Source organism: Agelaius phoeniceus, chromosome 5 (genome assembly GCF_051311805.1).
Source record: "Agelaius phoeniceus isolate bAgePho1 chromosome 5, bAgePho1.hap1, whole genome shotgun sequence".
NCBI lineage: Eukaryota > Metazoa > Chordata > Aves > Passeriformes > Icteridae > Agelaius > Agelaius phoeniceus.
Genome location: NC_135269.1, coordinates 70,112,199 through 70,138,535, shown reverse-complemented (window position 1 = coordinate 70,138,535; position 26,337 = coordinate 70,112,199). Strand labels below are relative to the sequence as shown.

The 26,337-nt window shown below is 48.3% G+C and overlaps 2 protein-coding genes across 8 annotated transcripts in view; both read left to right on the top strand.

Moving 5' to 3' along the window:
* Positions 1 to 13,253, top strand: part of LOC129120120 (endonuclease domain-containing 1 protein-like) — a 164,111-nt gene extending 150,858 nt beyond the window's left edge. For all 6 annotated transcript variants that reach the window (XM_077179270.1, XM_077179269.1, XM_077179271.1 and 3 more), the window contains 3 exons: positions 7,273 to 7,414; positions 10,018 to 10,338; positions 11,183 to 13,253. In XM_077179270.1, coding sequence (XP_077035385.1) covers positions 10,051 to 10,338; positions 11,183 to 11,728 — 834 coding nt within the window. In that variant the 5' untranslated portion in view covers positions 7,273 to 7,414; positions 10,018 to 10,050 and the 3' untranslated portion in view covers positions 11,729 to 13,253. The remainder of the gene's footprint in view (positions 1 to 7,272; positions 7,415 to 10,017; positions 10,339 to 11,182) is intronic.
* A 3,557-nt stretch (positions 13,254 to 16,810) lies between these two features.
* On the top strand, positions 16,811 to 23,141 carry LOC129119812 (endonuclease domain-containing 1 protein-like). Of its 2 annotated transcripts, none has more exons than XM_054632009.2 (3): positions 16,811 to 16,958; positions 19,012 to 19,327; positions 21,311 to 23,141. In XM_054632009.2, exons 2-3 carry the CDS (start codon positions 19,046 to 19,048, stop codon positions 21,851 to 21,853), a joined length of 825 nt encoding a protein of 274 aa, XP_054487984.2. In that variant the 5' UTR covers positions 16,811 to 16,958; positions 19,012 to 19,045; the 3' UTR covers positions 21,854 to 23,141. The 2 variants fall into 2 exon arrangements, with proteins under 2 accessions (XP_054487984.2, XP_077035390.1); XM_077179275.1 differs by lacking the exon at positions 16,811 to 16,958 and adding an exon at positions 17,392 to 17,461.
* The last annotated feature ends 3,196 nt before the right edge of the window (positions 23,142 to 26,337 follow it).

The following is a 26,337-nucleotide window of genomic DNA, read 5'->3' as shown; positions in this document are numbered from 1 at the left end:
CAGGGAGCCTGACAGCTCTCAGCTGTGAGTGTTAGTAGCAGGGTGGTGCTTCATTGGTGGCAAGGAGGTGACCTTTCTGTCACCTCAGTATTACCTGATCTGCATGCACAGGGACCATGGCACTTGGTCTGGTGGAGTTAATGTAACCAAAGATATCCAAATCCCACACCAACTTTTTCAGCTGAACTGTACAATATTTAAAAAAAGCTGTTGATCCTTGTGAGGAAAAAAATGGATTGAATGATTTATCTCCAAAATTCAAGGATTGCCATGAGCCAGCATTTGGAGTGTTGCATAGAAAGGCTTGAGGAAAATTGTTTAAAATGGAAAATGTACATCTGCTGTCTTTGGGGCGATTTAGTAACATAGTCAAGCTTTTATATCCTTACCTTTTCCTTGCACTTTTCTCCATGAAATTGATACTTTTCATATAGCTGTGGACAAGGGGTCTATTTTTTACATAGAAAATGTTCCTTGAGGGAGAGTTGCACTGCAGAGGTGCTTTAGGGTCACTTCTGGATACAGGGGAAGAATGGAAGAAGCAGCTATTGCCTTTTCTGTGAACCTCTAATCTTTGGTCTGATTGGGTCAGTGTTTACCCATCACTTGAAGCTCACTCTCATTTGTACACCTGGCAAAGGTGAACATGTGAATGCCCCATCCCTGGAAGTGTTCAAGGCCAGGATGGATTGGACTTTGAGCAACCTGGTCTAGTGGAAGGTGTCAAAACAGGGGATTGGGAAATGGATGATCCCTAAGATCCCTCCCAGTCCAAACCATTCCATGATTCTTTCTGTGATTCCATGAACATACCTGGCATACAAGGTGAGACCTGGCTGATGTAAAGAGTGCTGGCCTTGAGGTGCCTACACTCCCTCTCTGTACTCACTCACAGATCCTGCCTGTGGCCATGGGATCTTTGCTGCCCCTGAAGGAGAACAGTCCAGAAGAGCACAAATCTCCTCAATCCACCTGTCCAAGCAATGTTCCTGTTTCTTGTGTTTTGTTTTCTCATGTGCATTTTGTTTCCTCATGTGCATTTGGCTTCTGTGATTTACTTTGCCCTGAAGACCTGCAGCCCTCCACGTACTTAGTATCTCTTCAGCTATTCACTTCCTTTTTCCACAGGGACTGAAAACTCAGGAGAAGGCTTTGATGACATCTCATTTTTTTTCAATAGAATCACAGCATCGTTTAGGTTGGAAAAGATGTCCAAGATCATCAAGTCACACCTTTGATCATTCACCACCTTGTCACTCAGACCATGGCACTGAGTGCCACGTCCAGTCATTAAAGTAGAAACAGTACTGCCCTCTGGTTCAAAACCCCCCTTTAACACCACTGCAGTCATAAGAGCTGTTTCCATTTCCCTGCATTTGCTCACCTACTTCCCAGCTTGCCCTGCTTTACCATGAGGTGGGACCGCTGCATTTAGCATCTGACAGAAAGAAAACTGAAGGAGAAATCAGGAGAACATCCACTGGGAGAAGCCAGATCCGGACTTCAAAACAATTTCACTAAAAAAGTGCTGTAAATCCTGTTAAGTTTTTTTCTTACCATGATATGGAAAACTTACCAAAAGTACTTCATGTAGGAATTTCTGATCTCACAACTGTAAGAAGACTGGAGGATCCAACAGAATTTTTTACAAGTAGAAGAAATGGAGTTTTTTCTTATGGAACAGACCACAGGGGAGTTGGATCAGCAGAGCTCACTGAACATCTCTCATCCAGAAAGTACACAGATCAGGGCAACATGTAGGTAGTGCCTCCACTAACTTGAAAGGCAGAGAAGATCCTGTAAATAGGTACTGGAGCAGAGATTTTTATTAAAAAACAGTGAAATGTAAAACCATGAGCTCACAAACCTCAGGACTTGTTTGAGAGATTCATTACTTCATAACCATATCTGTTATAACAACCAACACATTATTACTGTATTCCTGGAGTTTTGGAATTGGAGGAAAATGAATCCAGTTTAGTTGTCAATGAATGAGCAGTGGGAATAGACAGCTCCTCTGCCAGCTATGTCCACCTGCACAGCCCATTATCAGCTCTCCCAGCTGTGTCCCTCTGCATTTGCCTTCCAGGGGAGCAAGAGCCCTTCACTGAAATCCTGCCACTATGCTGGGGCTGCTGCTGCTACAGGTGTTGGCCAGCTGCCTCTGGCTGGGACACAGCGAGGTGCTGAACTCCTTTACAAGTTGTCTTCAGTTCTTCTATGCACAGATTCCCCCAAATAATGCCCTGAATCCAAGGAACCCAGCCTGGATCTGTCAGCGCTTCAGGAAATCGTATCACTATGCCACCCTGTACGACAGAGACAAGAGGATTCCAGTGTACTCTGCTTACATCTACCACCCTGGACCAGGAAGCAGATCTAAGTCATGGTATGCTGAGCCTCAGGTGGGTGTCTCTCTTACAGCACATCACCCTCCAGCCACTGAGAAATGAGCTGCAGCATTCAACCCAACTTTTCTATTTCCTCCCACTTCCCTTACACACATGCACACATGTACACATGGACACATTGGACATGATTCTCTTCACTGAACTTCAAACATCTTCATCACATGATTTCTCTGACGCATCTGAGACATCAGCAGGAGCATGAGATGAATCACATCCCCAAGGTGCCCAGCTCTCTGCCTTCACCTGACAGGAACAGCAAATCCCATTACTTGGCATGACATGACAAAGTCAAATGCTTCCCCTGCCTGTGCCCTGCTGTGCTGGGTGCCCAAGTGATGGGGAAAAGGCTTCCAGGAGAGGCTAAACTTGAGGGACCAACAGTCCTGCTGGGATCTGATCCCCACTTTGCCCTCAGCTGTTCTGCATCCCTGACAGAGCTTGTCTGCTCCCAGTGAAGAGTCAAACAGGCTTTGTGAGTGGTGTGATAGAAGTGAAGAGAAACTCAGAAGGGGGTGAGATGGCCCAGGGACAAAGCCTGGAGGGAAAAGGCACTGGAGATGAGAGGGCCAGGTTAACTGTGCAGGGATTTCTGGAGTGACATTTCTGGCACTGCAAAATGAGGAGCATCAGTGTTGGTCCAGTCACAAGGGTGTGATCTCCATCCATGGGCAGTGACCCTGAGCACCTTTGGCTCAGGCTTGGTCCAGAAGGATCCAGCAGACAGGCAGAACTGCACAAGCTTTAGAGGAGACAAATCTCCTTCAAGACAAACTTCACTAAGACACGCCAGGCCTGGCCAATTAAGGAACAGAAGAACAACAAATTCTGGACCTTTCTAGGAGCAGTATAGGAGGAGAGTTTTTGGTGAAAATGTGCAAGATCATAATGTCCCATTCCAGAGGAAGGCTAAATATGCTTCCCTAAAAATGAACAACAAGTGTTGAAGTTATGAAAAAAATAACCATTTGTACTTGTTACTCACATGAACATGAGGAACTAATTTGGTCTTGCACCACTGCAGCCTCCTCGTTAGGGAGGGATAAAAACTTCTGTCTTTTTGTAGAATCATAGAATCATAGAGTGGTTTCTGTTGAAAGGAACCTTAAATATCATCTCGATCCAAACCCCCCGCATGGGACAGGCCACATGCCACCAGGCCAGCATGCTCCAAACCCCTCACTGGCCTTATGTTCCTAGACCCTGGACACAGGATACCTGAAAAACCTTGGATTTTGGTCACTTTCTCCAGACGCATTTTTGGAGTATTTAGTTTTCAGAGGAGTCTTTTGGGATTACAGCCTCCTCTCAAAAGCTGATGTTTTTTATTTTCATATCAATGATGCTGCAGAAAATTCTCCCTGGCCCAGATCAGCTCTGAGACACATTCCCAGCACTGCTGGAACAGATTCCATTCACAGTGAGATCTTTTTGCTTCCTGAGCAAAACTGTTCCTCCTTGAATGAACTGTAGCCCTCCCAGGGAAACCTCAGCTCCAGGACTCATTTCCTGACACTTCTCCCTGTGTATGGGGTTACAGGAGGCAAGCTCTGGTGTTCCAGGACTGGGGTACACCTGTAGCAACCCCACATAAAATCACAGAATCACAGTGTGGTGTGAGGGCATCCAGGGAGAGCCCAGGGCAGATTTGGGCTGTGGAGGCAGGAGGAAAGGGAAGTAGATTTGAATCACCAAAGTCACCTTTCAATCCTAGGAGTGGGGAATGCTCCTTGTCTCGTGCATCCAACCATGCTCCCAGCACGGGCTGCAGGCTGGATCACAAAGGTCACAAGTCAAACTCAGAGCAGTCCGAATCTGACCTACTTCCTCTTTAAAGCTTTTGTGTTCATGTGGGTTGGTCCATGTGTATGATTTTTCTCAGATTCATACATTTTCATACACTGAGATGACAATAAATGGAAGTTTGAGCATCAGAGCCTTCTGCTCCAGGATAATCTGTTTCATTACATGCATCCTCAGTACTGACACCTTTTCCCCTTCTTACCCTGTCAAGCTGATCAACCCAGCTTATTCCAGGGATATAGATACAGAGATGTCCATCCGTAATCAATACAAGATCACTCTACAGCAAATTGGCCAGAGTCAGGCTATCAACCAAGACTACAACAATCTCCAGGGTTTGGACCGTGGTCATTTGAGCCCCAATGGCCACCAAAGTGGCAACAACAGCAAGTGGGCTACTTTCACCCTCACCAACATTGTGCCCCAGAACAGCACACTCAACAAGGGCCAGTGGAAAGACTACGAGAACCAAACGATGGCTCAGAACACCCAGGGCTGTACAACGACCTACGTGATCACGGGTGCTGTGCCTGGGAACGCCTACATCTCCAATAACAGGGTTAATGTGCCCAGCCACATCTGGTCGGCTGCCTGCTGCCAGACCACAGCCAACAGGAGGACTTGGGCGGTCATTGCTGGAAACAACATGAACCGGGTGCAGAACCTCACAAGGGCACAACTGGAGGCCAACTTGACCCAGCTCTATGGGAGGGGACAGGTTTCTCTGTTCCACAGTGCCTGTCCACCCTAACGAACCTCATATCCTGAGTGGAAAAGGCTCATGAGCTTTTCCCACATGCCATTAGAATCACAGAATTCTTTGTGTTTTATGGGACTTCAAAGATCATTTTGTTCCATCCCTTTCCCTTTGCAGTGACACCTTCCACTACACCAGGTTGCTCCAAGCCCCATCCAACCTGGCCTTGAACACTTCCAGGGATGGGACAGCCACAGCTTCTCTGCTCACCCTGTGACAGGGCCTCACCACCCCCTCAGTATAGAATTTCTCCCTAACATCTCATGTAACCTTGCCCTTTGTCAGTGTGAAACCATTCCCTCTTGTCCTGTCACTCCATGCCCTTGTCCAAAAGCCCTCTCCAGATCTCCTGGTGAACTTCTAGGTAGTGGAAGGGGATTGAACTTCTCTCCACAGCCTTTTCTTGTCAAGGCTGAACACACTCAGCTATCTCAGCCTGTCTCCAGAACAGAGATGTTCTAGACCTTGAAACATCTTCGTGGCCTCCACTGGACTCCACTCCAGTATATTTTTAGTCCTTCTCTTGTTGTGGGCACCAGACCTGGACACAGCACTCCAGGTGCAAGGACAAGATTTTGGAAAACCTGCTCTAGATGACCCTCCTTGACCAAGGATATGGACTAGAAGATTTTGAGTGGTCCCTCCCACACTCAACAATTCAGTGATAATGTGATCCTGAGACATGCTTTTGTTTGCTTGCTTTTGAAACTGTACCTTGAGAGCAGCACCTGTGGTATCAGACAGGCAGAATGAGGCATTAGATATAAAGGAAGCTTTGAGCAGCCAAAGATAAACTTCTGTGATGCACTGTTTGGATACCTTAATTCTCTGCCCTGCTTCTGAAGCTTTTCTGCAAAATTACAGGGAACTGATTTGGGGAAATATGTTCAATATATTCAATGTATTCAATGTATTCAATGTCATAATCAAAAGAACATCACAGGACAGATCATTTACTACTTGAGTAGTTCACAATAAAAATTATTTGCTGCAGTGCTGGTTTGCAGGGTCATCTCATGTATAAACCACAAGTTCCTTCTTGCTGAAATTTCTACTACCAATAATGTCACAGTTCCCCAGACATCAGTGCTATTTGAGGCTGAAAGACATCCCAGTACCTTGGGGGCTGCCTCTGACTTGCTCACCCACCTCTGCACACTGGCTGGGGCTTGAGACCACACTCATCCTCATTCCTGCTCATCCCATGTCCACTGCTTCAGCTTTCCAGTCTCTGGAACTATGAGTGATTGACCAACCCCATGAATCCCACCTCCATCACCTCCTTGGGCTGTCCTGGGGACCTTTAACCCTGGCAGTACCCAGAAATGTCCTGTCCTCCACAGCAAGCTTGTGAAATACTTGGGAAGCCAAAAAGAAGAAGGAATCAGTTTCACAAAATTACTGAATGACGGAATTCAAGGTTGAAATAGACCTTGAAGGTCATCCTGTCACACCATCCCCTCAGAACTACCACTGTAAACCTTAAACCACTAATCCATATCACCCAGTGCCAAATCCAAATGCCTCTGAAACACCTCCAGGGATGGTGACTCCAGCACCTCTCTGTGCAACCTTTTCCACTGTCTCACAACATGACAGTTAAAAGTGTTTTTTCTAACATCTAATATGAATTTCCCCCATCTCATCTTAAAGCCTTTTCCTCTAGTCCTCTCACTACTGGCATGGTAGAAGAGACCAATTTCAACCTCATTACAACCTCCTTTCAGGCAATTGTAGAGTGCCCTGAGCCTGCTCTTTTCGAGACTAAAATCTAATCCTAACATCTAATCTATCTCTGCCTTCTGTCAGTTTAAAGCTGCTCCCTGTTGTCCTGTCACTCCAAACCTTTCTCAAAAGCTCCTCTCCATGTGAACCACTCTCAGGTACTGAAGGAGCTCTAAGGTCTCCCAGATCCTTCTCAGCAGAAGGCTTTGCATGAATAAGGGTTCTTACAAAGCCTTTGCAATCAGGCAAGGGAAAATATGCAGCCTGACCCTACTAATTGTGTTCTGAGAGGCTGCAGAAGAGCAGACTGTGAACATCTGGGTGTACTCAGAGACAGGCCAGTCAGTCAAATGCCACAAGAGATGTTCTGCCAGGAACAGAAACACATGTAGGTCCCCGTTCGTGGGGAATGAGGAAATGAACAGATAAGTCACCAGACCCAGTTATTTTCTCCTGACACATGATGCTGCAAGAACCTGGGAGAAATCCTGAGGAAATTGCAAATAGCAACTGTCACCCCACTTCAGGGTGGTCATGAACAAATCTCCTTGAATAATAACAGAAAACCTTTCTTTTCAGTGAAATTCCCTGTTTATGACAACGGGCAGATTTATGACCAGGTATACATTGCACTGGGACTCCTGAGGGATCAGCCAAGTGTTTCTCCAGGGAGAAGAAGAAAGGAACTCTTCAGCTGCCTGTTCTGAGACTCTGCTTCAAGGTAAGCTCTTGCTCCTTTCTCACCATTTACTCCAATATTTAAAGAATTACCTGAGCTTTGAAATAAATATATATAGGCAAAGCCTAGGTCAGAGTTGCTGAGTTCCAACATCTGCTCTCCAAGGAGCAAGGAGAGTTAATGCATGCACTGAATTTTGCAGCTCTTTAACACTTTCTGTAAAGGAGGACAGAAGGAATAATTTGGGAAAGAAACTCAAGCCAAGTCACCTGGAAAATTAACACCAAACTGTTCAGTAAGAGGGGGGGTGAGTTTATTGAGCACTTAAACTCCACCCATGACCTTGCAAGAGGCCTGTGGACAAACACAGGTGGCTGAACTTCTGGACAAACTCCCTCTAAACACTGTGGGAAATCTAACAACTCTGCCTACTTGGAGATCATATAGACCCAGCCAGTCTGAGACTGCAGCAGAGGCATTTGAGACTCCTCTGCCACTTTGGGGCTCGAGCAGAATCCTGTGCCACTCTTTCCCACGGTAGGCTGCTTTCTGTATATCTGATATTAAGTTAGACATTAAGTTAGTTAAGTATATTTTAAGCATGTGGAGGGGGTCATACAAAAAGACTTTTCAGGAACTTCTCTACTTGATTTGGGGCAGCTTTGGGCATGTTCTGCAGAGTACTGCAAAAAGTCACCATTTGTTGTTCCTTTTCTTAGTTTCCAGCTTACTGATCCAGGGTTGCTAAAGAGAAAATGGACCAGATGTCTTGCATCAGAGCCAAGGGTATATGTAGCTTAATACCCCAATGTCAGCTGAGAGGCAGGAGCCCAGGTGGATGATTTGGGGTTCAGTATTGGGTCTGAGTGGAAGAGCTGAGTGTCTGTGTGAACCTGGATGGGCCCAGAGAGCTGCAGGAAGTGCAGCATTGCTGTTCTTTGCCTGCCCAATGCCCCATGAGATTAAAGCCCAGCTCAGCATGGCAGGGGCTGAGCAGAGTCTGTGCCCAGGTGCAGGTGTCTGCTGTGGGAAGGTGCTGAGAGCAGGAGGGAGTGAGAATGGCCTGAAACTGAGTCAGGGAAGATTTAAGCTGGATATCAGGAAGAAGTTTTTCACCCAGAGGGTGGTTGAGCCCTGAAACAGGCTCCCCTGGGAAGTGGTCACATCACCACACCTGTCTGAGTACAAAACGTGTTTGTACAAAACTGTCAGGAACATGGCTGGATTTCTGGGGCTGTGCTGGGCAGGGCCAGAAGTTGGACCCAATGATCCTGATGAGTCCATTCCAACTCAGCATGTTATGTGATTCTATGAGATCATGTTTGGAAGTAGGGGCTTCCCAGCCCTGTTTTGTCAAAGGGTTTTTTTCTCCAGTGCCAGTGCAAAGCTGAGCTCTGAGCTCAACTGAAATAGGCTGGAAAAGGTGACCTTGTCCCAGTGCCATATCTCAGTTCCATGATAACTTTGCCATGAGAGCTGTTTAGGCATTGGGTGAGTTTGGAACACCCCTCAGACAGACTATGCCCCCACCATTGCCACCATCCTCTGGGCACCTAAAACCTATTTTAGATTTCATCCTCTCATGTGGAAAAGGGAGATGTACTCAAACCTTCAGTGTGTGTTCAGTCTGTTACTGACACATGAAAGCCAAAACCCTTCTCAGCCTGTTGGTGTCCTGTGGTAGGGACCCTTCACTGACCAGTTCTCTGGGTTGGAGGGTTTGACTGACTTGTTCAGGGTCACACACCAATCAGAGAAAGCCCTCCCGGGTCTCCACACCTTTACCCACTGCCAGAAACTGTCAGTGCCCCTGGAGGATTCACTTTAACTCTTTACAGAATAACACTATTAATAAAACTGTGACAGGTTGAAGTTTGAGGCTTGCCAGTGAAAGTATCTGACAGCAAAGAGATATTCAAAGTGAGATGTTAATTCAGAACAACATACTAAGAAGCTTTAATCCCTAGCAAAAGCTGGCTTGAGGTAATCATTCAGCATGCTTAAAGTAGGATTCTTACCCAATAGGCATGTCTAAGGGAGAGAAGGCAGGTTCAGCCCATCAACTGACCCCAGAAGTTACAATGCAGTCTTCCATAACTTCTCTCCATTTTTAATTCACTTTTATACTATTTCTTTACATTTAGATGATGTTTGCATGTAGTCATACATCTTTCTCAGTGAGAGGTTCTCATGCCTTGAGGGTGAATATCTCAGTAAAGTACCTGCAGTAACCTTGGGATGGGGATGTGCATCAGGTGAGGAATTTTGCCATGGTTGCTGATTCAGCAGCAGGACATCTTCATTTGTCTCCCATGGTTTTCAGTTGTCACACAGATTATCAGCTAGAAAACGTCACCAAGGTGTCTCCTCTGCAAGGGTTTTGACAGAGCCTGGCCATGGTGTCTCCACTCCACCTGCTGTTTAGGCCCACCTTAGATTTAGTCCTCCTTGTGTGTGGGAGGCCAGGTATGCTGACTGTGTTTCATCCAGGGAAGAGCAACTGTATTTTCTCCTGTAACACTATCCTTTTATCCCCAATCATCTCCCTGCACAACCCCACAGCACTGATGATTTTTCCAAATCCAGGAGGACAGAAGTTACCCTCTCCTTGGTCTCTCATAGTCCCCTCTGCATTTGCCTTCCAGGGGAGCAAGAGCCCTTCACTGAAATCCTCCACCATGCTGGGGCTGCTGCTGCTGCTGCAGGTGTTGGCCAGCTGCCTCTGGCTGGGACACAGCGAGGTGGTCAAGTCCTTTGAAACTTCATGTCCTCAGTTTTTTTTCCGGGAGATCCCCCCGAATGATGCCCTGGAGCCACAGAACCCAGCCTGGATCTGTCAGCGCTACAAGAACCAGTATTACTTTGCCACCCTGTATGACAGGAAGATGCGTATTCCTGTCTACTCTGCTTACATCTACCAGCCTGGACCGGGAAAAAGACCTAAAATTTGGCTGGTTGAGCCCCAGGTGGGTGTCTCTCTTACAGCACATCACCCTCCAGTCATTAAAAGCAATATTGAAATAACCATTTCTATTTTGTTCCAACCCACTATACACATGCAAATGAACACACTGGACAGGATTCTCTTCACTGAACTTCAAACATCTTCATCACATGATTCCTCTGATGCATCTGAGACATCAGCAGGAGCATGAGATGAATCACATCCCCAAGGTGCCCAGCTCTCTGCCTTCACCTGACAGGAACAGCAAATCCCATTACTTGGCATGACATGACAAAGTCAAATGCTTCCCCTGCCTGTGCCGTGCTGTGCTGGGTGCCCAAGTGATGGGGAAAAGGCATCCAGGAGAGGCTAAACTTGAGGGACCAACAGTCCTGCTGGGATCTGATCCCCACTTTGCCCTGAGCTGTTCTGCATCCCTGGCAGAGCTTATCTGCTCCCAGTGAAGAGTCAAACAGGCTTTGTGAGTGGTGTGATAGAAGTGAAGAGAAACTCAGAAGGGGGTGAGATGGCCCAGGGACAAAGCCTGGAGGGAAAAGGCACTGGAGATGTGAGGGCAGGAATGATTTAGGTGAAAATGAACCACAGAAGAAACCCATATGCAGTGTTCCAAAGGAAAGCTAAATATAAGGCACTAAATGTGAAATTAATTTCTGAAAAAAAAAAATTGCAGTTTGATTGCACTTTGAGTTCCTCATAGGAACTCAAGCAACTAATCTGGTATTGTACCTCATCAGGAGCAGACAAAAAACAGGATCTTGACACTCAGAGACTTCTGCTCTAGGGAAATCTGTTCAGTTATGCTCATCCCCAGTACTAACACCTTTTTCTCTTTATTTCCTGTCAAGCTGATTGGCCCAGCTTATCCCAAAACTATGGAAAAAGAGTGGACAGTCTTAAATCAATACAATGTCACCTTAGAGAAACTCAGCCAGAGCCAGGCTATCCTTCATGACTACAAGAACCTGACAGGTTTGAACCGGGGCCATTTGAACCCTAATGGCCACCACGATGACTACAGCAGCAGGGTGGCCACCTTCACCCTCACCAACATAGTGCCCCAGGATGAGAAACTCAACGGCGGCGCCTGGAACAACTACGAGCAGCAAACGATGATCAGGAGAACCCAGGGCTGTAAAACCACCTATGTCATTGTGGGTGCTGTGCCTGGGAACAACTACATTGCCAAGGGGAGGGTTAATAAACCCAGCCACCTCTGGTCAGCTGCCTGCTGCGTGGTGGACAACAACTACCTGAAGGCTTGGGCGGTCATCGCTGAGAACGACAGGAACCAGGTTGAGCTCCTCACCCTGGGAGAGCTGGAGGACACGTTAACTGAGCTCTATGGGAGGGGACAGGTTTCCCTGTTTGACAGTGACTGTCCCCGAGAATAAGCCTCACATCCTAGCTGGAACAGGCTCAGGAGCTTTTGCCATATGTCACAGAATCACAGAAAGGTTTCGGTTTCAAGGAATTTCAAAGACCATCCCTGTAGTCTCAGCTCCTGAGCCATGGGCAGGGACACCTTCCACTATCCTTGGTGGCTCCAAGCCCTGTCCTGTGCTAGTAAGTTTCTTTGTTATGAAATTGTGGTGTTATAAGTTCAAATTTGTTTGTTCCAGTTGTCCCCCATACATATTGGTTTGTCCCTGAGCAATGTCCACCCATTCCCCTGTCTATCTTCCTAAAGACCAACCCCTTATTCCAGAGTCTTTCCTGCCACTCAGGGAGACCCTGCCCTCCTCCTTTGTCCATCACAGAAATCCCACCTTTGTTTCCAGAAACTTCTGTGTCCATCCTGGATCCCTGGAATGCCTATTGGTCTATTTGGCCTGCTCTCCTCCCCTGTTGTGTCCCACTGGATGCCATGATGTACACCCCACCTTGTGCCCCCCCCCAGGTGTCTCACCATTGGTCCAAGTTTGTATCCTCCCTATGTTCCCTCCCCCATACTTATGATGCTGTTACCCTGTTGGAACTGTCGCTTGTTCCTGGATCCTGTCAGATTAAAGCATTTTGAGAACCTATACAAGTGATCCCTCTCTTTTCCTTCACTCTGGACTCCTTGACTCAGGATTCTAGCAGCAGCTGCAGAGAGCAGCTTTGGTGCCTCTGAGGGTGAGGCAGCCCTGCTTTACTGCCACCCAGCGTGGGGCAGACAGGGAGCAGCCACTCTTGGCACGGGCCAGGAGCTTGGGCTAGCTGTGGTCATCTCCAAGTGGTCAGCCTGTGTCACTGTCCAACCTGGCTTTGAACACTTCAGGGATGGAGCAGTCACAACTCTTTTGGACAACCTATGCCAGGGCCTCACTATTCTCACAGTAAAGAATTTCTTCTTAACATTTAATTTGACCCTGTCTGCTTTCAATTTAAATCCATTCCCTCTTGTCCTGTCACTCCATACCATGGTCCAAAGTCCCTTTCTCATTTAAAACCATTTAGATACTATAAGGTGTCCAAATTCTCCCAAGAGTCCTTTCTCCAGGCTCCCTCACCTTCAGCTCTCTCACTCTCTCTCCAGAGCAGATGTGCTCCAGGTCTTGGAGCATCTTTGTGGCCTCCTCTGGACCCCACTCCAACAGCTTTGTCACCTTCTTCTGTTGTGGATCCCAGAGCTGGAGGCAGCCCTGCAGGTGAGGACTTACCAGAGCAGAATAGATGGGGACAAATGGACTGTAGAAGGGAGCAAGACAACCCAAGGCTCCCAAAGACCTCTGATTCATTTCCAGGGAGGTCTAAGAGAGCAGACTTCACACGATATTTATGTTACATTAGGAAGTGAGAAACCTGTTTTCAGGTCAGGAAAATTCATATATAAAAGGATACCCTCTGCCACTTGCTTATAGAGTAGTTTAGGGACTAACATAACAATTTCCATGACAAGTGTGTAATTTACTAATAAAACTTTGTGGAATTTTACATATCTTCTGATTTTTGTTGTTCCTTTTGACCATGGACATTTAGGGATCTTGGGGGGAGTCCCTTTTCCTTGAAAATGGTTTTGTGGGCAAATGGGAGCTTCAGGCAAAGGTTAATAGAGAAACTTTCCTGTTGAGTCATGAGCTGCAGAAAGGACTCCCTGGCTTGGTAAACTCCTTCTCAGGGAACTGGATCCAATCTTAGCCCCAGATTTTGTCAATTGTTTCCATCTAGAGGATTATATAGATGTAATTGAAACTCTATACAACTTGTCCCACAGGTTTGAGGATTGCAAATTATGCATATTTATGTAATTATATATGATTTAGGATTATAATGATAAGGCAAAAATATGTTAATCGGAATTATTTTTTAGTTCACAGTATGGAAACTATAGCTATTAGTATAATAGCGTGCTCTATGAAGCAATATGGAAGCAAATATATTAAAGCAGTTATATTAAAACCAGCAAAAACAATTAAATAGAGATCATGACCATGATTAAATTGTGACCATGATTAAATCTCGTTGGCTCAGCCTTGAGAGGTGATCTTGAGAGGCATCTCCACTCCAAGGAGGAATCTCCACACACACACTCCAGGAGGGTGTGTGCCGGGTGTGCAAGAGCTAAAGGGAGCAAAAGCCAGTCTCTACTTCACATCAACAACAATGTTCAGACACTTCCTGGGAAGCAGGGCACAATTCCTCTAGAAGGGCCAGCATTGAAAACTCACACACACCCCTCCTTCATTCTCTCTCCCTTAGCTTATATATCTAAGCTGAAGTCATATGGTATGAAATATCCCTTTGGCTAATTTAGGTCAGCTGGCCTAGTTGTGTCCCCTCCCAGGATCTTGCCCACTCCCATCCTCTTTGATGGGGGAAGGAATGTCAGAGGGACGGTGTTGCTTTGCAGTAGCCAAAACACTGGTCTCTTATCAATACTGTCCAGCTACCAGTACAGCAATGTAAGGGCTCTGACCTTCACCTTGCTCAGTTCCAACACAGTCATTCACAGTAAAGTTTACTTGCTGCAGTGCTGGATTGCAGGTTCACCTCATCTATAAACCACAAGTTGCTTCCCACTGAAATTTCCACCAGCAGTAAAGTCACAGTGCCCATCCTTGCAGGAGGTTCAGTGTCCAAACACAACCAGAGGATGCCATAACACCTGCAAAAGTGTCAGCATCACACTCCACATACTTCTACAACAACTGAGCATGTAAAAGTGAGTCAGGGTGGCAACAGGTCACACAAGATATCCCCATGGCTCCTGCAATGAGACTGAAACTTTGATGTCCTTACTCTTGATCCTTTGGGGGTGGGGTCCTGTGCAACAGAGTCCAGCGCGTTCTGTGAGTTGAGGATTATGTGGGGTTGCCCCACTTTTCCCCTGGGAGGGATTTTACACTGGGTCATGCAGCACTGTGGAGTTGGAGTGACACTTTGGAGGTCTTTGATGGTTTATGGCCCCTTCTAATGATGTGAGCACTGTTGGGCCCTATCAGAAAAGAGAAATTTGCCACACCTCCAGCAGATCTGCCTCTTCTTGACCTACTTTTCCCTCATTCTGGCTAAACTCCAGTTTGTTTAAGACATCAGTCCCAGGTTAACAGAGACAAAAGGAACCACAGGACTCAACCAGTTTGTTTAAACCACCTTTTCTCTAACACACTTCTGGATATTTCTAGTTGTACCAACAAACTCATTTTTCTATTATTCCTGGACTTTTGGAAATGGAAGAAAATGAGTCCAGTTTTGTTTGAGTGAATGAAAGGTCATTGAAACACAGAATATTTTGGGTTGGAAAGGACCTTAATGACCAGCTACCTCCGTGCCCTCCCATAGGCAGGGACACCTTCCACTATCCCAGGTTGCTCCAAGCCCCAGCCAGCCTGGCCATGGACACTTGCAGGCATGGGGCAGGCTCAGCTTCTGTGGGCAACCTGTGCTGGGGCATCACCTCCCCACAGTCACAAATACCTTCCTAATATCCAGTCTAAACCTTCACTCCTTCCATATCAAGCCCTTTCAGCTTGTCGAAAGCTGCGTCAAGGGAAATACAGGTTGGACACTAGGAAAAAGTTTTTCACAGAAAGAGTGATGAAGGTCTGGAATGGTCTGCCTGAGGAAGTGGTGGAGTCACCATCCCTGGAAGTGTTTAAAAAAAACACTGGATGTGGCACTCAGTGCAATGGTTTAGTTTAGATGTTGGGGCATGAGTTGGACATGATCATCTCGAAGGTCCCTTCCAACCAACTCATTCTGTGAATTCTGTGAATTCTGTCCCAAAGGTGTGGTTTAACCCCAGGCAGCAGCCACGCCCCACGCAGCCGCTCCCTCCCTCCCCGACCACCGGGAACAGGGAGAGAACTGGAAGGGGAAAAGCTGGAACACTCCTGGGTGGAGATAGAGACAGTTTAACAGGGAAAGCAAAGGCTGTGCACACAAGCAAACACATCAAGGAATTCCTTCACCATTTCCCATGGATAGAAAGGTCTTCAGCCACCTCCAGGGGAGCAGGGCCCCTCACACTTATCTGGGAAGACAAAAGCCAGCTACAAAACCCACCACTCCAAATGCCCCCTCCTTCCTCCTCCTTCCCCTCACTTTATATCCTCAGCATGATGTCCCATGCTCTGGAATATGCTCTGGTCAGTTGGGCTCACCTGTCCTGGCTGTGTCTCCTCCCAAGCTCCCAAGTACCCCCAGCCTCCTTGCCAGCCTGGCAGTACAGAAAGCACAAAAGGCCTTGGCCTGTGAAAGCTCTGCCCAGCAATCCCAGAAACATCTCTGTGTTATCAACTCTGTGTTCAGCACAACTCCAAAACACAGCCCCACACCTGCCACTGTCAAAAACATAAATCCTGAACCCAGCACACCTATCAGCTCCAAACCCTTGTGCAAAGTCTGTCTGCAGCTCTCCTGTAGACTCCTAAAGTACTGGCAGGTGCTCTGAGGTATCCCCAGAGCCTTCTCCTTCCCAGGCTGCTGGGATGGAGCTGTCACACAGCCATGGCAACCAGGCAAGAGAGTATGTGTAGCCTGGCCATGGGCATGATGTTCTGGGAGGCTGCAGGAGGACAGACTGAATATCTGAGTGTATCAGAGTCAGGCCAGTCCATCCAATGTCCCCAGAGCTGTTCTGTGGGGAGCAGAAACACGTGTAGGTGCTGGAGCAGCAGCAGCTGCAGCTGGTGGCATTGAGGAAATGATCAAGGAAGCCACCAGACCCTGTTAGCTGACCCTGACATGCCATGCTGCAAGGCAGCAAATTTGGGAGAAATTCTGAGGAAACTAAAACAATGTCAACATCTTTCAGAGTGGCTGTGAACAAAATCCCTAAATAAAAATAGAAAACTTCTCTTTTCTGTGGAATTCACTGTTTACAAGAAAGGGCAACTTCATGACTGGGTGGATAGTTAACTGATCCTGACATACCATGCTGCAAGTCAGCAAAGTTGGGAGAAATTCTGGGGAAACTATAACAAACAACAGTCAGCACATTTCAGGGTGGGTGTGCACATACCCCCTGAATAAATATAGAAAACTTCTCTATTCTCTAGAATTCCTTGTTTATAACAAGGGGCAAATTTTTGAAAGGGTATATATTGCAGGTGCACTTCTGAGGATTCAAACACTGCTTTCTCCTGGGAGAAGACAGAAGGAACAGTTCAGCTGCCTGTTCTGAGACTCGGCTTGAAGGTAAGCCCCTTCTCCTTCCTCACCATTGATTCCAATATTAAAAATCTTTCCTGACTTTCTGGAATAAATATACATATATGGACAAAGGCTGGGCTGGAGTTGCTGAGCTCCAAGGAGCAATCAGAGCTCATATATGCACTTTAATTTTGCAGCCATTTAGTGTTTTCTGTCAGTCAGGAGGGCAAGGACAGAAGGAAAGATTTGGGAAAGAAACTCAAGCCAACTTACCTGAAAATTAACATCAAACTGTTGAATAGGAAAGAAGGAGGAATTTATTGAGTACTAAAACTCCAGCCATGACCTTGCAAAGAAACTCTGGACAAACACAGGTGTGGTCTGAACACCTGGGAAAATTTACTCTGAACCCTGCTTGAGAAATCCCCCAACTGCCTCTTCCTAAAGAGTATATAAACCTAGAAAGTCTTGAGACTGCAGCAGAGGCATTTGAGACTCCTCTGCCACTTTGGGGCTGTGAGCAGAATCCTGTGCCACTCCTTCTCAAGGTCGGCTGTTTTCTATGAATCTGTTATATTAGATATTACCTTAGTTAGATTTATTTCAATCTCATGGAGTGGGTCATGCAGAAGGACTTTTCAGACCCTTTTCTGCTTGATTTGGGGCAGCTTTGGGAATGCTCTGCAGAGCACTGTATAAAGTCCCGACTTGTAGTTGCAGTTCTCAGTTTCCAGCTCATTGGTCACCACATTCCTGATCCAGGGCTGGAAAAGAGAAAAAGGACCAGATATCTTGGGTCAGAGCAGGGCTGTGTGCAGCCCAGCATCCTGAATCCAGTGGAAATGGAGAGATGAGGGGCAGGGAGAAGAAGAAGACAAGGGCAAATGTGCAAGGTGACTTGTGAAGCCTTCATCTGTCCTGAGCTCAGCCCCTTGCCAGCCCAAGGTGGGCTTTGTGCTTTAGAGGCTGTGGCAGCTTTGTCTGCCAGGAACCCTTTGAACTGCCTGTCCCAGCTGCCTTATTGCAAATGCTGATGATATTAAATCTCTCCAAGGAGTGTCTGGCAATGCAAGGGGAAGCATCCCTGCTCTCCCAAACCTCAGCTGCCTCTGGAACGAGACAAAGCCCCTCATGTGGCTGCCATCATCCCAGGGAGCTTGTCAGCAGTTTTCTCATAAAGGAATGACCTTACTGACTGCTGAAAATCACATCAGCACTGAGAAAGACAAAACAAGACAGGTTGCTGTCCAAGAAATTCCTGCCATGCTGCCTTTGCCTGTACAGGGAAATCAATCAGCAAAGCTGAAGCTGGGCACCAGCAGGAATCCCAAGCAAGCAGGGCAAGGGCTGCCCTGCAGGGCTTGCACTGCAGCAGCCATTGTGCTGCTAAGATAGAGGTGTTATCCCTCATGCTTGCTGCTGCCATCTGCTTGGCCCCTTCCTTTGCTCTCTGCATGTGTCTGCAAGTTCAGAGTCTGGGCTTGGATAAGGTGGAAATGCAAGGTGAGCAGCAGGACAGCCATGGCCCAATGTCAGCTGAGAGGCAGGAGCCCAGGTGGATGATTTGGGGTTCAGTATTGGGTCTGAGTGGAAGAGCTGAGTGTCTGTGTGAACCTGGATGGGCCCAGAGAGCTGCAGGAAGTGCAGCATTGCTGTTCTTTGCCTGCCCAATGCCCCATGAGATTAAAGCCCAGCTCAGCATGGCAGGGGCTGAGCAGAGTCCATGCCCAGGTGCAGGTGTCTGCTGTGGGAAGGAGCTGAGAGCAGGAGGGAGGTGGGCAAAGGTGACCTTGTCCCAGGGCTGTGCCTCAGTTACAAGATCACTTGGCTGGGAGAGCTGATTGCAGTCCTGGTGGCTTTGGCTCCTTCCTCCTACAGGCTGAGTGCTCCCACTGCTGCCTCCTCTGGGCACCTAAACCCTGTTTTAGGTTTCACCCTTATTGCCCTTGTGGTTTTTCCATATGGAGGAGGACAGAAATTACTCCTTTCCTGGTCTCTCATAATCCCCTCTTCTGCCAGCTGTGTCCCCCTGCACCAAAGGCTGCAGGCCATGACCTGCTCTCTCCCAGCTGAGTGTCCCTCTGCATTTGCCTTCCAGGGGAGCAAGAGCCCTTCACTGAAATCCTGCCACCATGCTGGGGCTGCTGCTGCTGCAGGTGTTGGCCAGCTGCCTCTGGCTGGGACACAGCGAGGTGCTGAACTCCTTTGATAATTGTCTTCAGTTCTTCTATGCGGGGACCATTCCAAATGATGCCCTGAACCCAAAGAACCCAGCCTGGATCTGTCAGCGCTTCAGGAACGCGTATCACTATGCCACCCTGTACGACAGAGACGGGAGAATCCCAGTGTACTCTGCATACATCTACCACCCTGCTAAAGGCAAAAGAGCTAAATCATGGTTTGTTGAGCCTCAGGTGGGTGTCTCTCTTACACCACATCACATCACCCTCCAACCACTCAGGGATGAGCTGCAGCATTTAAATACCGACTCGTATTTCCTACTACCCCTCTAAACACACGCGAATGGACACACAGATGGGAATGTCCTCATTTTACTTCAAACACCTGCACCACATGGTTCCTCTGATGCACCTGAGACATCAGCAGGATCATGAGATGAATCACATCCCAAAGGTGCCCAGCTCGCTGCCTTCACCTGTCAGGAACAGCAAATCCCATTACTTGGCATGACATGACAAAGTCAAATGCTTCCCCTGCCTGTGCCCTGCTGTGCTGGGTGCCCAAATGATGGGGAAAAGGCTTCCAGGAGAGGCTAAACTTGAGGGACCAACAGTCCTGCTGGGATCTGTTCCCCACTTTGCCCTCAGCAGTTCTGCATCCCTGACAGAGCTTGTCTGCTCCCAGTGAAGAGTTAAAAAGGCTTTGTGATTGGTATTTGAGAAGAAATATGAGAAACTCAGAAGGGGGTAAGATGGCCCAGAGACAAAGCCTGGAGGGAAAAGGCACTGGAGATGAGAGGGCCAGGTTAACTGTGCAGGGATTTCTGGAGTGACATTTCTGGCACTGCAAAGTGAGGAGCATCAGTGTTGGTCCAGTCACAAGGGTGTGATCTCCATCCATGGGCAGTGACCCCGAGCACCTTTGGCTCAGGCTTGGTCCAGAAGGATCCAGCAGACAGGCAGAACTGCACAAGCTCTAGAGCCCTCACAAATGTCCTTCATACAAACTTCAGCAGAACAGGCCAATTGCAGAAGAGAAAAAGAAGCAATTCCTGTCATTGGTAAGGACAGAGTAGCAGGACAGCATAGGGGGAAGGTGAGCCAGAGAAGGAAGCCACATGCCCTAGTCCAAAGGAAGGCTAAATATGTTTCTCTAAAGATGAACCAAATGTTGTTAAAGTTATGAAAAAAATCATCTTTTCATCTTATGCATAGGAACTCAAGCAGCTAATCTGGTGTTGCACCACTGCAGCCTCCACATTCTCTCTTTCTGGAGCATCATAGAATGGTTTGTGTTGGAAGGAACCTTAAAGACCATCTCAGTCCAGCTCCCCTGCATGGGCCAGGCCACTTGCCACTAGACCTGCATGCTCCAAGGCCTATCCAACCTGCCATTTTCCTCCTGGACCTTGGACCCTGGCCTTCCAAAAAACCTTGGATTTTGTTGATTTTCTCCTGAGCCCTTTTTGGAGAATTTCCTTTCCCCAGGACTCTTTTGGGATTACAGGCTCCTCTCAGAGGCTGACCATTTGTAACTTCTTTGCAGTGATGCTGCAGAAAATTCTCCCTGGCCCAGATCAGCTCTGAGACACATTCCCAGCACTGCTGGAACAGATTCCATTCACAGTGAGATCTTTTTGCTTCCTGAGCAAAACTGTTCCTCCTTGAATGAACTGTAGCCCTCCCAGGGAAACCTCAGCTCCAGGACTCATTTCCTGACACTTCTCCCTGTGTATGGGGTTACAGGAGGCAAGCTCTGGTGTTCCAGGACTGGGGTACACCTGTAGCAACCCCACATAAAATCACAGAATCACAGTGTGGTGTGAGGGCATCCAGGGAGAGCCCAGGGCAGATTTGGGCTCTGGAGGCAGGAGGAAAGGGAAGTAGATTTGAATCACCAAAGTCACCTTTCAATCCTAGGAGTGGGAAATGCTCCTTGTCTCGTGCCTCCAACCATGCTCCCAGCACGGGCTGCAGGCTGGATCACAAAGGTCACAAGTCAAACTGAGAGCAGTCCGAATCTGACCTACTTCCTCTTTAAAGCTTTTGTGTTCATGTGGGTTGGTCCATGTGTATGATTTCTCTCAGATTCATATATTTTCATACACTGAGATGAGAAAAAATGGGATCTTGACCCTCAGAGACTTCTCCTCCAGGGGAACTTTCGCCATTACTCCCATTCCCCATTCTAACACCTCTTTCTTTTTCCCTGTCCAGCTCACAGGTAAAAGTAATCTCAAAGAGATGGAATCAGAGAAACGCCTCATAGATCAATACAAAATCTCTGCAGAAGATATCAAAGAGAGCCAGGCTGTATGCGATGACTACAAAGGACTGAAGGGTTTGGACCGTGGCCATTTGAATCCCAGTGGCCATATGGATAACGATGTGAGTAAAATGGCCACCTTCACCCTGACCAACATAGTGCCCCAGGACAGCGATCTCAACGATAGACAGTGGAGGGTCTACGAGGATATAAAAATGATTGAAAAGACCACGGGCTGTACAAGCACCTACGTGATCACGGGTGCTGTGCCTGGGAAGACTTCCGTGTCCAACGAGAGGGTGAACAGACCCAGCCACATCTGGTCAGCTGCCTGCTGCCTGGAGAACGAAAAGCCCGCAAAGGCTTGGGGGGCCATTGCTGAGAATGACAAGAACCAGGTGGAGGAGCTCAGCCTGGGGAAGCTGGAGGAGAAGTTGACTGAGCTCTATGGTAAAACGGTTACCTTGTTCAACAACGCCTGTCCCCGGCAATAAGCCTCACATCGTCATTAGAATAGGCTCGGTGGCTTTTCCCACAAGTCACAGAATCACAGAATCACAGAGTGGGTTGGTTTTGATGGGACCTTAAAGCCTTAAAGATCATCTCATTCTCACCTGTCTGCCATGGGCAGGGACACCTTCCACTACACCAGCTTGTTCCAAGCCCTCCCCAGCCTGGCCTTGAAGCCCTCCAGGGATGGGGCAGTCAAAACAGCTCTGGGTAACTTTTACTCATACCACAGCCTGCTCAGGGTGATTCATTTCTTTATAATATCCCATCTAACCCTGCCCTCCATCAGTGTGAAACCATTCCCTCTTGTCCTGTCCCTCCATACCCTTGTCCAAAGACCCTCTCCAGCCCTCCTGGAGATCCTTGAGGTACTGGACCCTCAGCAGTCTTGTCCAGGCTGAACATGCCCAGCTCTCTCAGCCTCTCTCCAGAGCAGACCTGCTCCAGCCCTTGGAGCACCTTCATGGCCTCCACTGGACTCCACTCCACCAGCTTTGTATCCTTCTTGTGCTGTGGGCCCAGAGCTGGAGGCAGCAGTGCAGGTGGGGCTTGAGCAGAGCAGAGGAGAGGGGGACAAATGTCCTGGGCAGAGGCTGTGCTGCTTCCTTCTCTGGTGTGTTTCCAGCTGTGTCCCTCAGGGCACCTCCTGCTCTGCTCAAAGGCCAAAGATGTGGGCAGAGCCTGCAGCTGCTTTGCTGCCCATGTCAGGAGAGAGCTCTGAGGAACGAGTCCTCTCCTCCTCAGCTGTCCCCAAGAGTGTGCAGCTGACTTGTCCCTCACCTCCTTAGCAAAGCTGTGGCACCAGGGCACCTCAGGGTGCCCAGAGATCCTGCCTGGAGATCTCCATGTCTGGAGATACCCAAAGCCCAACAATACATGATTCTGGACAACCTGCTCTAGCTGATCCTGCTGCAGCCTGGAGTCTGGACTAGAAGGTCCTGAGAAGTCCCTCCAAAACACAACAATTCAGTGATTCTGTGATCCTGGCACATGCTTTTGTTTGCTTGCTTTTGGAACTGCACCTTGAGAGCGGCAGCTGTTGTATCAGACAGGCAGGCTTTGGCATCAGATCCATAGAGAGCTTGGAGCAGCCAAAGCTGAATTCCTGTACTGCTCTCCTTGGACACCTTCATGCTCTAATCTGCCTCTGAAGCTTTTCTGCAGCTGGATGGGAAACTGATTTGGGGAAATGTATTCAATGGTTGTCAAAGATCAATGTGTGCCCCATCATGGATTTTGCAAGAGCTTACAATAAAAGGGATTTGCAGCAGTGCTGGATTGCAGTGTCACATCTTCTATAAACCACAGGTTGCTTCCCACTGACATTTCTACATCCAGCAGTAAAGTCAGGGTTCCCAGAGCATCCTTGCAGGACATTGGGTGTGCAAATGCAATCAGAGGATGCCGGAAGACCCAGACAAGTGTCAGCATCAGACACCAGTTATTCTCCTGTGAATGGCATGAACAAAGTGGGCCAGGCTGCCAACAGCTCATGCAAGCTGTGTCACTTTCAGAGGTGCCAGCTTGGGGCTGGACATCTCAGCTCAGGAGCTGTTGTTCATTGTCCTGCTGGGTCTCACTGCTCAGCCAGGACCAACCTGTTTGGGGGCTGCAGTCAGACACAGGTTGTGGTGGGTGTGCAGAGTGAGGCAGCCCCATGCAGGTGTCTCCAGGTGTGCTGGTGTCCCAGCTGTGACGGCAGCCAGCAGAGTTCCAGGCCTGCCTCAGCTGCATAAAGAGCTGCAGCCTGGGCCCCTGCAGCTGCCCTGAGCTTTGGAGAGCCCCACTGGGGCTGGCTGATGTGCTGCAGGATCCTGGGCAACAGGCACCCCCAGCTGGGCCAGCAGCCAGAGGCCAGGCCCATTCCCCAGGGGCAGCTCTGGGGGCTCTGCACAGCTGAGCACAGGCACCAGATGCCAGGGCAGACATGGGGCACGGCCTGGGAGCACCATGGAGTTCTGCTCCTCTTGCCTCCAGCTGCCATGGGCACAGCAGCAAGAGCCCTGCCTTGTGCCAGCGGGGCTGCACACACCCCTAGGAGAAGATCTTGCTTTTAGGAGAGCAAAGTGAGCACATCACTCTCACTGCCTTTGCTGGAAAGCTCCTGCCATGCCAGCTCCTCTGCCTGGATGGATTTTTTCTGCTGGGATCAAATGCTGCCACAGCCCCTGCTGGGATGAAAGCATCAGAGTGATTTCAGGCTGAGGCCCCTGTGCAGACACCTCTGCTGTACCTCAGGCTATGGCTCCCTCTGACTTGCTCACCCACCTCTGCACACTGGCTGGGGCTTGGGACCACACTCATCCTCAGCATTACTCGTGCCATGTCTCACTGCCCACACTTTCCAGGCTCTGGAACCAGTGGCTGCTTGACCAACTGTTGTGGTTTGACACTGGTCAAACATCAGGCACCCACATAAGCTGCTCACTCAGACTCCCCAGTCACAACTGGAAGGATGAGAGAAAAAAATTAATAAAGTATTTATGAGTTAAGGACTGGGAGTACACACTGCCAAGGGCAAACTTGTTCAATTTAGAGAGAGAACTTGATGTTTGTTACTAATGAAATCAGAGAACAATGAAAAGTAAAATAGCCCTTTTAAAAACACCTTTTCTTCCCCCAGTCTTTCCCTCTTCCCCACCAACAGCACAGGGAGACAGAGTGAGGGGGGCCTGGTCTGTTCATCACCCAAGGTTCTCTTCCTATGCTCAGGGAGAGGAGTCCCTGCCCTTCTGCACCGTGGGGTCCCTCCCACAGGAGACAGTTCTACTTGAACTTCTCCAGAGTGGCTCCACTCTCACTGGCAGCAGTCCAAGCAAAACTGCTGCAACAGGAGTCCCTCCCACAGGCACACATCCTCCCAAAACTGCCCTGGCCTGGGTCATCCTCCCATAGGGTGCATTTCTCCATGGACAGGCTGCTTCAGTGGGGGAGCAGGGGAGCCCTCTCTTCACCAGGTCTCCCAGTGGATCACAGCCTCCTCCAGGCATCCACCTGCCTCAGACTGGGCACATCCCCCATGGGCTGTGGGTGGATCTCTGAATCCCTCGTGGATTCCCATGGGCTGCAGGGGCACAGCTGCTTCAGCATGGCCTACAGAGGAATCTTGGCTCCAGCACCTGGAGCGCCTCCTCCCACTCCTTCTCCACTGACCTTGGTGTCTCCATGTTGTTTCCCTCACATGTTCTCACCTCCTCCTAATCTCTGGCTGAAATTCAAACGGCACGCTCCACTGCATTTTGATTTTCTTCTTAAATATGTTATTGCACAGGTGTCACCAACATCCCTAAATGGCCCAGCTGGGGCCAGCAGCATGTCCACCTACAGAGCCACCACAGATTGGGCCTGCTGGACAATGGTGGAAGCAGCTTCTCACAGAAGCCACCAATTTGGTCCCCGCATTTGCAAAAACCCAGCTGTGCAAAAGCAACACACCAAGCCCATCAGTGCCACCTCTGTCAACTTCCCAGGCCCTTCCCAGGACCTTCACCCCTGGCAGTAATCAGAAATGCCCTGCCATCCCCAGCAAGCTTGGAAATACATGGGAAGCCCAAGAGAGAAAAGGATCAGCTTGGACTCTGCCTTCTTTCATTCATGAGGACTGTTGCTTTCCATCAGGTCTATCAGTGGTGGCCACTGGGGAGGTGCCAGCTGCCTGGAGTTTCGCCATTGTGACACCCATGCACAAGAAGGGCTGGAAGGAGAATCTGGGGAATTACAGGTGTGTCCTCCTGCCCTCGCTTCCCAGAAGGGTTTTGGAGCAGATTGTCCTGAGTGTGATCACAGGGCACATCCAGGAGAACCAAGGCATCAGTCCCAGCCAGCCAGCAGGGCTTTAGGAAAGGCAGGTCCTGCCTAGTGAACTGTTGGAAGCCTGGATGCTGAGAATTTTAAACTTTCTGTGTTGAAAGGCACAGACCCTCCAGGGAATGCTGCATTTGACCTGAGGAATTGCACAAGGCTTCCAGAATTGACTGATAGCCCTGAAATTGCAGGTGTGTAATTTGAAGTATGTAATTGCAAAGGTTGAAAAACTTAGGATTTAACATTTTTGAATACAGCAATATATATAAAGCAAGGGGAAGATCTTAGGGTGCTGGCTAGTTATTCTTCACTATCTTCTTCACATGGCTTTGGGTAGTTTTATGTAATTTGTTAGAAAAGACTGCATTGTGGAATTTCAGTCATTAGCTTTTCAGTTAAAAGCAAAAATAATTTGGGTATCATTTCTCATTTGGATAGTTTAGCCTTAGAAGCCTTGGTGGAGAAATATAGGGAGTCACTTTGGATCTTGTAATTTCAATGCCACAGGACTCACAATTTGTAAGATTGTAACACAGATAAGAATTAATAAACACTGAACAGCAAACACAAGAAACACTCTCTCCTGCTCCTTTCACCCTGATCCTAACAATAAAGAAAAGAAAATAAGAACACAATAGCAAACCTGATCTCCTTTGCTGACCAG

Bases quoted from the DNA above. Each gene is read 5' to 3' on its own strand.
- LOC129119812 (XM_054632009.2), top strand. From the start codon at position 19,046: ATGCTGGGGCTGCTGCTGCTGCAGGTGTTGGCCAGCTGCCTCTGGCTG. The intron at 19,328-21,310 runs GTGGGTGTCTCT...TTCCCTGTCCAG, and splicing joins CATGGTTTGTTGAGCCTCAG to CTCACAGGTAAAAGTAATCT.